This window comes from Ciconia boyciana, chromosome 4 (genome assembly GCF_034638445.1).
Source record: "Ciconia boyciana chromosome 4, ASM3463844v1, whole genome shotgun sequence".
Taxonomy (NCBI): domain Eukaryota; kingdom Metazoa; phylum Chordata; class Aves; order Ciconiiformes; family Ciconiidae; genus Ciconia; species Ciconia boyciana.
In genome coordinates this window covers 86,455,997-86,470,902 of record NC_132937.1, presented here as the reverse complement: position 1 = coordinate 86,470,902, position 14,906 = coordinate 86,455,997, and the positions used below count along the sequence as shown (strand labels likewise).

Sequence of the window (14,906 nt, the reverse complement as noted above, 5' to 3'; positions counted from 1 at the left end):
ATTGATTTTAGGAGTGAAAAAATATGCAAATGCCAACTCTATCCTGAATGTTACAGCACAGATTTTCCTCCTCACCTGCTTTTTTCAATCTGTACAATAGAAATAACTCTAATGTAATGTAAGTGGTCATGAGCATAATCAAAGTGATAAGAGCCCTCAGGCTGGTGCACACACTCGTGCAGAGAGTATTCTCATAATGACAGCATCATGCAAGTGAACCATAAATCCCAGTTTCCTTAAGTTTAGATTTATAATTTTGATCTTTATTTAAACCACATTTATAATTTTGAGCACTCTGATCAGGCAAAACAAGAACTATAAAATTAACACACAAGCTGAATCATTCTTGATATATTTTAGTCCAGTATTTCATGTTTCAGTCCAATTTTGTGTAAATAAACCTTCAGTAAAAATGTTACATGTTGAGGTGATCTACACTGGACCCGGTTCATTGAGATGGCTGTGGTACCTGGGGCTGGACTCAGTGTTGAGGGGACCACCAAAGATCCAGCCTATGTGCTCCATGCCTGAAAGCATCCAGCACCTAAATATAAGTCCTTTTTATTGTAGGGGCAGGGGGGAACCAAACCCAGATGCCACAAAAGTTATTTCATTATTCCATAAGAAATCAAGAGTGAATGCCTCTGCAGTGTCTCTGGGAAATACCATAAAGACATCCAGAAGCACAGTTACCAATCTACAAAACCGAACACGTGCCTGCAGCCTGGCGAATGCACTATCACACCTCTCCCCCGCAGGCCAGCACCCACCCACGGGCTCAAAAACTGCAGTCACAGCTGGTCGCCACCTCTGCCTGGAAAATCCCACTGCTCCATCCCTGCTCACTTCATATCCCTTTCTCTTTGTAAAGTCCTCCCTGAATAGTGCTCCCACCATTTGCACCATAGCTCCTGCCCTACTTTAACACTCCCCTCCTTCCCACCCCACCATACACAGCCCCCAAATCAGTACTACCTTGCCTGTGCACGGCATCACCCAGCCCTGCGACCCCATCCACTCCACCAGCCTTCATACTCTCCCCGGATTTTTCCAGCTGCCATTTATTTTCTCTTTCTCTGGACTAAGAAGAGCTCATCCCTGTCCTGGAAAATAATAATAATAATAGTAACAACAACAACAGCAGCAATAATAATAATAGTAATAATGACAATAAAACAAACAGTGGCATGTCTCTTTTTGCAGTCAGGTTTTTTGTGCCTGTTTCAGCCAGGCTTGCTCATGTGCTCTTACTCTTCAGGAGTAAATCAAGTGCCTTACAGAAACCTCTTTTTTTCTCACATGCCTTTGGGTTTCTCACCTAAATTTCTGCTCTCTTCAGCATCAGATATGAAGCCTGTTTGGAGAATTGCTTTTCCCCTCCGTCTGCCTTGGCCCATGTGGCCCCTCATCTCCCTGCTGGTAGAAATATGAGCTGATTCTGGCACAGACACGCACAGATGAATTGTGACCCAGGGAGATGCAAGAGGTTCCTTCAGTGGTCCCTTTTTTTATGGGAATAAAACGCAAAGCAGCAAAGATGATGCAGCCCAGTGTGGTTGCTCTCCCTGCATCGCCTCCCAGCCCGGTCCCTGCAGCTGGGATGAACCCTGCCCTCTCCCAAGGGAAAACCCGAGCTCCGAAGTGTCTGCGCTTGTCACAGTCCCTCTGGGCGGCCGTGGGGCAGGGAGCAGCCATCGGCCAAGCCAGCGCCAGAAGACATGCACCTCAGTTTCCAGCCCTGTCCTGACCTGGATGACAGCCTGGATAAAGCATGCAGTAATGCAGGTGGTTGCAGTAATTTTGGAGTAACCCTCAGACTTTCTCTCTGAGTGCTAGGGATACCCGTGCGTGAAAATAAAACTTCTTCCAAAACACTGTCATCAGAACAGTGACTTTATTAACAGACACAAAGAAAGGATTAAAACACGCTATGAGTTTGCTGAAACACACAGTGTACCTGTGGAGGACACACATATTTATATACATCAGTTCATTGTAGAAACGTGAGCAATTTGGTCTAGATGATTAGGATATCCCCTGGTAGTTTGCAACGGATCCAGACAGCTTTCTCTCCGTGGTGGCTCCGGTAAAGCAACCGATTTCCCCCAGCCCCACCCCAGCCAGGCTAGTGCCGGACCCCTGAACGCCACCGGTATCTCATGCGGGACTTTCTCCAGTGCAGGGTGAGCACGGTTGGACTCGGCCTGAAACCGGCGGTGAAAGCGGGTGGAACCCCGCCGCCGGCTGCGCGCCGCTCCCTCTGGGGCGTGCCGGGTTGGGCCCTCTCAGCTGCGGGGCAAGAAAACGGGGGTCAGGGTGTTCGAGCACATCCGCCCCCCCCCCGCCCCCCGCCCCCGCCAGGGGATCCCCTTGCCCCGGCCCCTCCGGCCGGCAGCGGGTGGATGTTCCCCGCCTCGGCAAGGAGCCGGGCACCCCGGGGCACGGCACGGGATCATCCCCGCTCCCGTGGCACGGCTCGGCACGACTCGGCTCTGCACTGGCACGACACTGCAACTCCCGGTACCGGCACCTCTACTCGGCAAGGCACGGGCTGGGTTTTTCCTGGACGGACAAAGTCAAACGGGGAAGGAGGGGAGGGAGGGGGAGGTGGGGGGGAGGAAGGGAAGAAAACAGCTCCACGGATGTCGGATGTCACGGACGGCGTTACACGGGCGACGCGGGGGGCTTCTCGCTGCGTTTCTCGGGCGGACGAGCCGCGAGAAGTCGCCGCCGCCGCCCCGGGCCGGCACGTCGGGTAGCGGGGAGACGTCGGTGCCTGCGCTCCCGGTGGCTTGTCCCGGGGCGCCCCCGCTTACAGGCACTTGAGGAGGAAGGAATTGCACGAAGTCCCCCGGGGGCAGTCGCAGAGCTTCCCGATGCGGGCCCCCTTTCTCACGGCGCACTGCTCCCCGGCGTCGCACTGCGGGCAGCAGCAGGCGGTGAGGGGGAAGCCGCCGCCGGCCGCCCCGCCCCGCCCCCTCCCGTCCCGTCCCGTCCCGTCCCGTCGCGTCCCGCCCCGCCGCGGCACTCACCATGGGCACCTGCCCGAACTTCTTCTCGTAGAGCGGGACCCGCTTGCTCTTCAGCTTCTCCAGCACCTCCTGCAGCGCCTCGATCTGCCGAGAGACCCCCACAGCCCCCGTCAGGCCGCGCCCGCCCGGGCCGCGCCCCCGCCCCGGCCCCGGCCCCCGCCCCACCAGCTCCTTCTCTCGGGACGCGCCGCCGCCGCCGCCGCCGCCGCCGCCGCCGCCGCCGCCGCCGGGGGCCCCAGGTCGCGGGCGCGGCGCGGCGGGGCCGGCCCCTGCCCGCGGGCGCCCAGCAGCAGCGCGGCCGCCACGGCGCAGAGCGCCAGCGCCCGGCAGCTCTCCATGGTGCTGGCGCCCCGCCGCCGCCCCGCCGCCGCCGCCTTTATAGCGCCGCGCCCGCCCCGCCGTGCGTCAGCGCCCCCGCCGCCGCGCCGCGCCTCGGCTCCGCACGGCACCGCTCGGCTCGGCTCCCCCCACCTCCCGGCCACCCGAGTCTTTGCCTCAAAGCCAGCTGCTCCGGCAGAAGTTGTCCCCCGGCACGGCTCGCCCTCTGCCCAGCCAGGCTCGGCACAAACAGCGGAGCCGTCTCTGAGAGAGAACGAGCGGGAAGCGGCCTGCCCGCCCGCCTGCCCGCACAGCCTGTGAGTCGTCCGCGGCGAAGGGCCGGGTCACCCCTCTGTTGTGCGAGAAGGGTGGGAGGCTCTTTCCTCGCCCGTGGGGGTCGGGAAGCAGGAGGGAGAAGGAGGCCGGTGGACACCCGGAGAAGCGCGTGGAGGTTGGGCCATCACGGAGACCAGGCTTGGAAATCAATGTAGGGATCTGAGAAGAGGGAGAGTTAGTAGCCCGTGGGCTAAGGAAGAGCATGGTGTGATGGGAGGAAGAGCCAGGATGGGAGGATTAACCTGAAGGAGTCGGGGAGGGGGGGAAGATAAAGATGGTGAGCAACCAGCTGATGAGGATGGGATGCTTGAATGAGGACAAGTGAGACTGTCAACAGGGTGGGAAGGCTCAGAGCCACCGAGAGCAAGGTAAGAAGTAGCATCAAAAGGCCCAGGATAAAAGCAATTGCTGGTACTTGGAGCAGAACTGTGAAAAGGTGCTTGGGGCCAAATATCGTATTACTGAGCAGGTGCTCAGTGAGCATCATCCATCCTGTGTGTGTGAAATGAGGCCACCTCCTTTTGGGGAGGGAAAAAGCATGGTTGCCAAAAGGACACCTAGCATCAGTACACTCATTTCCACTCAGACCTTCCTATTGATGCTTGGCTCTGCAAGCTCGGTGGCCTCATGTTCATCAACACCCTGGCCGAAAAGCTCCCTGGCAGGCCCAAACCTGCCCAAGCCTCATGGTCATGGTGGGGGCAGGAGGAAGACAGGAGCAGCTTCCCCCCCTAAGAAGAGCAGTGGCATGCCAAGGAGAGCATGCAAGATGAGCAGCAGTGCTCAGCCCTCTCCAGGCTCATGCTTCCAGGCCAAGGCTGGGGCAAAACAAGGGGGAGCTGAGCAGCAGCTTTGCTGGCATGAGACATTGGCCCTCTGGCATGATGGTTGTGGGGACAAGGAGGCAGCGAGCAGGGTCTGCTTGCAAAGAGGCTCCACTCCCAGGTCCCAGCTCTGCAGTGGCAGAGGGATGTTCCTGCCCTCCAGCCAGCGGCAGCAGGAGCTGGGCTGGGTCTCTCTAGGTGGAGGGAGGGTCCTCTGGAGAAGGAGGAATTTGGAAAGCCTTGTTAACAAAACTCTCCTAGCTGGTCATTTGTAGAGGAGCTAGGAACAGCCTGAAAAGGCAAAGCAACATGAGGGGAAAAAAAAAAAGTTGTTTAAAGAAAATTAAACAGGCCCAGGGACATACTTTTCCAAACAGGAAGGCAGTGTTTACAGGGACCAAGAGGAGTGTGGCTTAACAAGTAATTTTCAACAGCACCATTTTGTTTGAGGCAATAAAAAGACTCCAGTCTCTCCGACTATCATGTTGCTTGCCTCCAGAGCTGCGTGTTCACCTCTTGCGGTTACCTCCTCCCACACGCTCCTATTGATCATCACATCCAGCAAAGGTCTCATTTGTAATTGCTGTTCAGAGTAGAGATCCTCTGCGTGTTTGCACGAATCCTCCAGTCTCCTCTTGCTGCAGGGAAGGCTAAGATGTCAGACATCAGGCTGGTGGTGAACCACTCATAGTGAATCCCACATCCCAGGCTGGAGCAGGAATGCAGCTACGTGAAGTATGGGAAATGATGGGCTTGCCGAAGCAAAGCTTCTTAGAGCAGAGAAATAACACAGGTTAAGAAAAATGCAGCGCTTCATATGGAAAGACAGATATATGGCCTATTCAAGTTTGAAAGCAGCGTCTGTGAAGCCTGAGCAAAAACTCAAGCCATGTTTTATAGTATGAGGATTACTCATGCAGTGTTGAAAACACCACAGAGATGCTCAGAAAACATCACTGTTTTCTTTCCAACTTGCACTTCCACTAAAAAACTGAATTTGTCAGTTCCCCCAGTAAAATTATTGTTGAATGTGGAGGCAATGACAAATTTCTATTTCCAAAAGTCATTGTACCTGTCTGGCTACAGACACCCACAGAATTGTACATTTCTGTGCCTGTTACTGTCTGTATCACACTGTCTCTGCAAACGTTACTGTACCCTGCTCCCTATTCAGCCATTCTTGTAGACTTTGTCTCCAGCACTAGGAGGTAAAAAAAGAGGTAGGACGCAGGATAGCTGAATATTAAATAAGGGTGTCAGAAGCTACTATATCAAGGAGCAGAACAGGGTCAAGGTATAAAAATGCAAAATCACTGTTTACGGCCACAAAAAGGCAGGTACTTCTTGACAGCATCAGTAGCCATTCATAAGACAACTGGCTATGAAATTAGGGGAGTCTGTGGCACTACAGAGCTCAGCTCCAGATAATCTACACGAAATGCCATCAGACCTCAGAGACGGACACCTCTCTTGTAGCTATGCATTAATTCAAGCTTCTCAAAGTTAACTTACTTTCTCCATATGAATGTTATTGCAGATGAGCTACCAACAGGACACAGCCAACGTGCATTAATATCTGTATATGAAATGGGTAATTTTGTAAGTTGTACATGGTATATGCTTTTCATAATCACACTCTTCCATCGTGATCAATTAATCGAATGTACTTCTAAAAGCAGGAAAATAATAGAGGTTGCTGTTGATGCTGGTGTCAAAATAATGGAGTATCCATTGAGCAGTTCTGATGCATTTATGTGTTCTAGTTTTGGCTTGACGTAGACACAGAGTTGGATGGATTTTGTGACTGCTAGACTGTAGAGATTAGTGTGAAGCACTTGTTCAAGTGCTCTGCTGAATCAGAGCCATGAAAGTGGACATCTGGCTTTAAGTGGGTGCTTTAAGGCTTTGCTGAAAAGCAGCGGGCTTTTATAAGTGCTTTGTTGAATTGCCTTAATTTATAAATCTCAGTTTTAAAAAAAAAGTTAATATAATATACCATCGTTGGTTTTCTGAATCAAGACATTTCTTTGGCTGAAATCTGGAACAGCGAGGAAGATCTAAGATAAATTAGGGTTCTGCCACATTTAAAGCAATAATAGAGTCCAGAGGCGTACTTGAAAGATAACATCTGTTTCAGCAGGAGATACCAATTCATCTTGATGAGTAAGAGGTTGCAAAATGCCATCTAAATAAAAGATGGGTTCTCACAAGAACAGCACATACACAAATGCCAACACAAACACGGAGGCTACAAACTCCCCATTAAACTAACCCCAAAATGAGTGGAAGAGGGGTGGGAACAGGCACCCAGTGGCTTCTCAGAAATTACATTTATAGCCTCTCAATTTCTGCAGGCAGAGCTATCACAGAGACTGTGCACTAGCCATGTCTCATTTCAGCCTTGGAAGCAGGCACGCAAGCCTCACAATGGTTGTGCACCAGAGGCTCTGCCCTTGACGTTTGTTATACAAACTGCCACCAGCTTTGGTTGGTGACCACACTGTAGCTCCCAGTGGTTCCCAGCACCTTTCTAGTTGCCATGAGAACAAAAAAGAAGTGGCAATGGGTAGGTTTTTATGATCCATCCTGAATTCACCACTCAGCCCAGGTAATTTGGGAAGCACCCTTGGTTACTGCAACAGTCCCTAGGGACATGACGAGCAGCTTAGCCCATCTCATTCATAGCTTTCCACTTCCTTCTGCAGAGGCATTTGAAAACACCCTCAAGGTCACTGTATTGGCCCTTTTAAACTCCTTGCACTCAAATGTTGACCTCTCTTAAACAGGCTGTGTCCAGCTATCAAAGACAGCTGGAACTAGGTAACCTCTTGGGCTTGCCACTGCTCTGCAGCAGGAGGGAGGCATACAGCTGAGAGGAGCAATCCCCAAGGCGAGAGCAGATGGGAGCAGAAACAGGGACCCCATTACATAGTTATTCTCACTTCCCATTGCCATTGCTTTACTGGTAGGATCTCTTTTGGATGTTTAATGAAAGGAAATGTTAAACCAACCTAAATAAAAGGTAGCTGCCACTGCAAGGGCCTAAGATTCCTTATGGCAGAGGCAATGTAAGAGCTGCGGGTGACTATTTTGAGACAGCATAAATTTATCTACCAACATCACCAAATGTGGTACAAGCATGGGGTCCAACTCCTCGCTCCTGGTGGGTCTACAGAGAACAAGGTTTTTCAGCAAACCTCTGGGTGGCAAGAGGCCATCTCTGCCATCAGAGTGCCATCACACACAACGTGCATTGCGTACAGTCAGTGCCTACATATGAAGCACAGCACATTAACCTGCAAAAGCTTTTCCAAAATAGCCTGCTATGCAGTGGGGCAGTGATAATCACCCGTGATTCCTTGAATCGTTTGTCTGCAGTGAAGGTCCCGCTCTGTAACCTCCCCTAACCAGACATGCTGATAGGATGCTAAGCCCGTGCTGATGAATTTCATGTGTTCAGCAAGTTTCCAAAGGTAAATATTATTGAGGCAGAACATACTTATTTATTCAGAGACATGTTTTGACTTGGCTTCCACATGTGTTTCGAGGAAGAAGTTTTGATAACCGTAAATAACTGTCCTTTCAGACATAACAAGCTAGAGGGAGTTATATTCTCAGAAGCATGAATCCTCCCAAACATATCTACTTCCATTACCTCTATCCCAGGATCATGTTACTGTCTCCAACTCAGAATTATTTCATTACCAGTCTCATTGAAAGAATACATTCAAAGCAAAAATATTATTCCGAAGTGATCGATTTTCTTAGCAGAAAAAGGCAGTACTCCTTATGGCTTTGGGAGTAACAGACTGGGGAAAGTGACCCCCATAATTTAGACCAGAAAGACAACAGGTGCCTGAACTGATTACTCAGCCATAGTAGGAGAAAATATCAAGTGTTTCTTTTTATTGGAAGCCATTAATAGCCATCACTTCAGGGTCTGAAACCTTTGTTCTCCCTGGCTATATTTTAGATATACATATTTAAAAGTAGGGTATTTTTAAAGGCATTTCAGAAGTCCAGCAACCATAAATAATATCACTGTACTTTTAGGACAAAAAAATCCCTGGGCCATGCCAAACATGTTTACAAATTTGTGTAGTGAGACAAGAACAAAAATCAGTGGCACAACAGCACAGCTCTGTGCCTAGTTGCCATTTACTGCAGTATTTTAAACTATTACTCTCTGCTAAATACATATTTAATATACTAAGACCATGCATGTGAGCATGACAGTGAGATTACATGTGTGCAGACCTACAGAAGTAATCTTTCTAGTGGTGCAGAACACACCAGGTTTTGGATAGATTTCTTCTCAGTAAAATGAGAGAGAAAACTGGTCTTTTAGTGCAATGTAGATGTGTACCAGAGACCTCACAGCTCAACATGTGCTGGGCTGTCTGTATTCTGCATTGAAAATCCCCATTCCAAAGAATTATTTTCACTTTTGCATCTGTCTGAGACACAACTGAGAGGGCTAGTAGCTAGCAGACCTTCCTTCCCCCGCCTGAGTCCAAGGGGAACTCCTCTGCCACACAAGTCCAGGAAGGTTACAGCTAGCACGTTATCCAGGATGATTAGCCCTATTAGCAATCTTTCTTCTCTCCACAGGCCAGCACAGGACAGGACCTCCATCCATATACATTAACTCTTCTTGGATTTGATTCTCAGTCCAGAATATTTCTGCCAATGGTTATCTGGGAACCTGTAGGGCAAAGCTAGATAAAATCACCTTCATAGTCCCAGCTAGCACAGTATCTGCCTCCTTATTCTAGGTACACTGCATGCCAAGCATTTAGTTTCCACAAGGTGCAGTATTTCTAAAGAGAACAAATGAAATTACAGACACTGAATTCTTGAAAAACATTACACTGCAACAAACAACAATAAATAAGATTAACCAAAGCACTCCAGAATCTCAATAGCCCTAAAGTCACTGGGATTCAGGCGTGTGCCCTGGGTGAAGCGCTGATCCATGTTGGGAGAATGCTCTGTCTTCGTGAAACTAAAATTACCAGGAGGATCACACAGCAAGATGTTGAAACACCTTCACAGCCAACCCCTGTCCTCAGAAGCACTCTCAGCAACTTGCAGGTCCCACAGATATCAGCATACGCTCCCCAGCTCTTCCAGAAAACACTATGCATCCATCAGGTTCTCTTGTTGTTTTGACTTCAGGGAACCGTACAGAAGAGCAATGTTTTTTGGATGAAAGCCAGAGAAAGGCCAAAATGCCAAAAGCTGCATGAAATCTATAATTCCATGCTGTGTTGAATTCCCTGGCTGCCCCTATAGCACTTCTCTTTTGCAAAAAATTATTTACTAGCAAGCATGGAGTTTTTTTTTTTTGTTGGATCGCAAAAATATTTTGCATTTATAGGAGACATACAAAGAGGAATTAAAAGAAATAAAGGAGCTGATAAGCACCAAATATGTAGCTTATTTTGCAAATTTATTTATATAAGAGATAGTATCCATGGTTTCTTGTCAAACATTAAACATAACACTAGAATTGCAGTTTAGTCATGTAATGCAGTGTCACACAAGCACGCTAAGTGACTGATCTCAAATCACTATCAAAACACTGAAGCATTGTATGACGATTATTCAGTGAAAATAAATAATTACTACATTTTCATTAAAAATAGCATTGTACAAATCTTTATTTTTTAATCACCTCAACATTGTAGTTAGTATGCTCTCCAGCCACAAATAAAATATACAGAGGTAATTCTGATGACCATACGTTTAAGTTTACATCCTAAACACCCCAAATTCTGTCTTCTTTGTAGGTGCATTTAATGCTGCGCTGAGACTGAGGCCCAAAACCAGTCTTGTGTCAGCTGGATCGATAATTCCATCATCCCATAATCTGGGGGGGGGGAGATATGGATCAAACAATAATAATTAAAGGAAATTAACATATACAGCAGGTAGATTTTCAAGCACATGAAACTGGAAATAGTTATACTAAAGAGAGTGAACTAAAGAGCTAACTTATACCTGAAGCCATAGAGTTAATTCACCTTAACCATCAATGCAATAGACTGGTGTGTATTACTCTGTGGAATTTTTCTTCTAGAACAAAGTATAAATTTTTGATAAATTAAGAACGTCAGGTCTACATATTTTAAATGAGATTCTTCATACTTATTTTTAGTATGAAGTCATCACCTTAGAGAAAAGAGACCCTTTTTGTTTTTTAATATTCACATGGAAAATGACCTTTTGTCAATGACCTATCTTCTTCTATTAAGAATGCTTAATAGACTAAGTCACATCATTATTTACGTTATTCAGGTTAGTTCAGCTGCCAGATGAGGATGATACAAGTGTTTATTCTTTCATCACTAGAAGAGCCAGAGTAAATGTCAAGTATTTCCAGTATTTCTCATATTTATTTTTTCTGAAGTCCATTTCTAAACAACTGTAAGATAATACCCTCCTTAACCCAGCCCTGAAGGCAATTAAATTACGAATGAGCAAAAATTCCCAAGTCCCCAAAACCACAAACAATTGTAAATAGTCTCTTTGATATTATCCAAAAATTAAAGTACTTGTGGCATCAGTTCTCAATGACACCTCCATCCTACCCAAAATAAAATCCATGTCAAGACCCCCATCAGGCCACAAAACTGTAAGTTTTGTGTAACTACTACCTCCCCAGCAAGATATTTAAACAAGATACCATACTGCTCATTGTAACCCAGTCTTGCTTAAATAAGCATGCGTTTTAATCAGGGTCTGCAAAACATATGCACAGTATCTTTGGTTAAGACACTGATGCTCCTCCTTCATCCCATCTTTCCCTAGAGAGACTTATTTTGCATTCTTTTTTGAACTTACTTCAATGTTAGCTAATGTTTAATTCTCTGCCTGTGGAAAATTAAAAAATACAAGATAGGGTCATGAATAGGGAGCTAAGACTGACTCTACCAAGAGAAAGCATAGCCATTCCTTTCTGATGGAAGTTTCCAGCTGCAAATTTCCTATTATTTGAAGATTAATTGAAAAAAATCTTTTAGACAGGAAACGATACATTTTGTGCTCTTCTCTCAATACTAAATGTGCCAGCCTCACCCCCAAAAGAAAGAGGACTGCAAAATGTACATAAATACATGCTGATAAGCTCAGGTCAGCAGCAGACACTTCTGAGTGTTTTCCATCTTTGCTTTATTTCGCCATTTGCTGTGAAAGTAATATTCATCAAAACAGATACAAATATGTAAGAGACTGACAATGTATGCTTTTTATTTTACAACAAATACATGTATCTATCCTAGGATGCACAAAGTGGAACTGTAATAAAGGACACCTGTATCCAGATGAGGCAAGAGCGTTCAGACTTAGCTTAGGAGCCTGTTCTCCAACTAGCAGAGAGAGACAAAAAAAGATACCCAACTCAGAAAGAATGTTCTACTATAAATATATCTTATCGTGGTGCAGCTCCCCAAGCAGAGGAGACTGTTACCCTAAACGGGGCACAAGAGCAAAGCTGAAGTACAAAAGGAGAAAGGGGTCTGGAGAAGGGAAGACTTTGTTGTTAATTGGGCAAAATTACGCTGTTTCTTTTTTGGGACTGAAAACAAAAGCTTGATTAAAGAAATTTTACACCACAGTAGCTGTGGCACTCACTGAAGTGGCACCAGCATAGAAAGAAGTCTGGAAAAAAAAAAGAACTTCTTTCAAGGGGGAAAAAAAAAATGCTATAAATCCAAATTACAAATATAAGGAAAAGGTAGCTCTATCTAACCTGTTCTCATTTTAGGATTCTCAGTGAGTATCTCCTTTCTAGTGGGCTAGTAAGCTGTGCATTGGAATATTCTAACAGCCACGCTTGTGTCTCCACGGAAGTGGCACTAACAGCAAATTCTGCTGCAGAAGACACACAAGAATTGTCTATATCATATTCTGGATAAAGTGCATGGTATAACCTCTTGCAGCCTGGTTCCTGTGAATAACTCCTTTCCTAACTGTAGCTTTAAATTGTAAGTAATAACTCATTAAAATACTTCGGCATATTTTAACAATACTCCATTGAAAAGAGACTCAGAGTAAGTGCTTCTTACCATACAACAAAAACAATTGGAAGCTTTTTTGTTCAAAATAAGCACAGGACCAAGTATAACTTGGTTTTACTGAGACTTACTTAAGAGTTGTTTGAATTCTTTTGTTTTTCCCCAATATAGAGGTTATACCTGTTCATATAATCTAGCATGACAGAATGGCCAAGATAGAATATTTCCTATACTTTCAACATCACGAAGTATGCATTACCAATGTTTAATGCATATGCTTTTCTTTCCTTCTTCTTATACTTTAGATCTTGATTTAGTTTTGATGAATATAGTCAGATTAATCCACTGAAGGGATGGAGAAGGTCCCTATTAATAGTGAAAAGCAAAGTAGTTTTGTGAGGTCAGATCAACCACAATCCCTTTGTTTTCTTAGGACTGTGAAAAAAACAACTGTAAGAACAATCTCAAATATAGTAATTTCTATTTTTAAGCAAATTTGGGGGTTTTGACTGTTACGGGTTTGTTTGCTCTGCATATCAACTTTTTTCAATGAACACTTGCAATTAACTTTTTTATTTATGAAACACATTGAAACTGAATGAAGGAATTCATACTTCTTAAAAGTATTCAATAAATCTGCTAAGGGCCTGGGGAGGGCAGGGATGAACTGAATCAAAAAGAATCACCAACTTAATGGGTACCTTCCAAGCTGCAACTTCATAGTGACTACCACTGTAATAAACACTTCCAAACATGAAGCACATTTCAATGGCAGATTTGGGTTTTTTTTGTAACAACACAATTAACTTACACTGACAACCACAAAGATTTTATGTTGCATGGAAGTCAAGCTGCTTTCATATGGTCACCCCTGGCTTCTGCTTCTCTTTGTTTAAATAAAACTACATCTCTACTGGGATGTAACATTAATAATTAAACTATCTATTAAAAACCCAATGCTAGAACATGAGTCACAACTACACTCATAGAATATTTGTAACCGACACACTGTGAGAAAAGAAATGGAAGTCCCCAAAAGTAAAATGCTCATGTAATTTGTTAAGATGCAAACCGCTGAAATCCTTTTAGAAAACTGTAAGCAGATTAATATAACTCATTAAAAAGGGTGCTGCCTAATGAATCCCGTTAATTAAGACTGCTCACTGTGAAAGGTTCTAATCAAATAATTGATTAAAGTTTGGTTAGAAAATACAACTGCAGGGAACAGCATTGAGACATCCTGTACATATAATGAGTTATAATTTATAAGCAAAATTATGTAAGCAGAATAAATAGGGAAATTTGTTTGTATTTTAAGATCATTAGGGCATTGTCCTTCCCTCTCATTATTACTGCTAAAAGCTTGATTCAAAGTCTAATGAAGTCAACTGGAAGGGTCACATAAATCTCAATGGACATTATGGGTGAGGCAGACTGGTCCCCATATCTTAGCAAAAGGACAGTGTGAGGTAGCCTCCAAACTGGCTGCATCTGAGAAGCAATACAGACAGCAGTTTTTCTGCCCATCTATCATTCTTTCCTCTCAGTAACTCAAAGCTGTTTGTTGGAATTGTCTTGCTGGTCTTTTTGGTGGAGGGATCTAGTTAGCATCTGACAAAACCAAGGCTGTCCAGATTCAGTTTCAATACAGCACCCTGATATCTGGTTGTCAGCCAACTGTTTTTTTTACCATGCTTGGGACCAGACTAAAGGAAGCATCCTTTAGAGCAAAGGTAACAGGTTACTTCTCCCCAGCCTACAGCAAATGCTTGCTTAATAAGCAGCTGCTGATGTTGGCTGACAAATAGGTTGGCTCCAAGGTACCAGGTGGCTAAATCCCTCCCTCAGGTACATTACTTGCTGCAAAAACTGTAATCCTACTTCATCTCATTGTTTCTGCTTGGGCAGCCTACTGCACAGTAATGAAATCTTTTGCGCTATCAGTCTGAGATCTTGCTTAGGAATTAGCAATAAATGAGGGAACAAGGCATACACGATAATATTGGCAGGAAGGCATGAAATCAGGGCAGAAAACATAAGAATATCTACCGATATGCCCAATTATCTCTACAAGACAGCAGAGAGCAATTAAGAGCTCCTAGACAATGCAGACTGTACCTACATGGATTGTAAAGAGAGAGAAAACAGCCTGGACTGTCTTGACCTGAGCCAGTCATACACTGTTCTCACAAGCACTCCCCAGTGAAAAGGGGCATTTCACTTTCATTGCTTTTAGCCAGACGAACCTCAGGTGGGATTTCAGCTCTGACATTTGACTTCATGTCTCAGCTGGGTTTATTAGCTTGAGTGCAGCATCACAGGAACCCAACCACATGTGACCCAGTCCCACGCTAGTTCTCAGCCAGCTCACATCTGTG

The 14,906-nt window shown here is 45.6% G+C and overlaps 2 protein-coding genes across 3 annotated transcripts in view; both read right to left on the bottom strand.

Annotated features, from left to right (window-relative positions):
* Positions 1-1,917: 1,917 nt before the first annotated feature.
* Positions 1,918-3,370, bottom strand: CARTPT (CART prepropeptide). Its single transcript, XM_072859546.1, is given in 4 exon segments — positions 1,918-2,920; positions 3,033-3,116; positions 3,198-3,257; positions 3,260-3,370. Coding segments are annotated over 4 exon segments (363 nt in total). The 3' UTR covers positions 1,918-2,812.
* Positions 3,371-9,947: 6,577 nt separating this feature from the next.
* MCCC2 (methylcrotonyl-CoA carboxylase subunit 2) overlaps positions 9,948-14,906 on the bottom strand; it is a 39,468-nt gene continuing 34,509 nt past the window's right edge. For both annotated transcript variants that reach the window (XM_072860508.1, XM_072860509.1), the window contains exon 17: positions 9,948-10,382. In XM_072860508.1, coding sequence (XP_072716609.1) covers positions 10,265-10,382 — 118 coding nt within the window. In that variant the 3' untranslated portion in view covers positions 9,948-10,264. The remainder of the gene's footprint in view (positions 10,383-14,906) is intronic.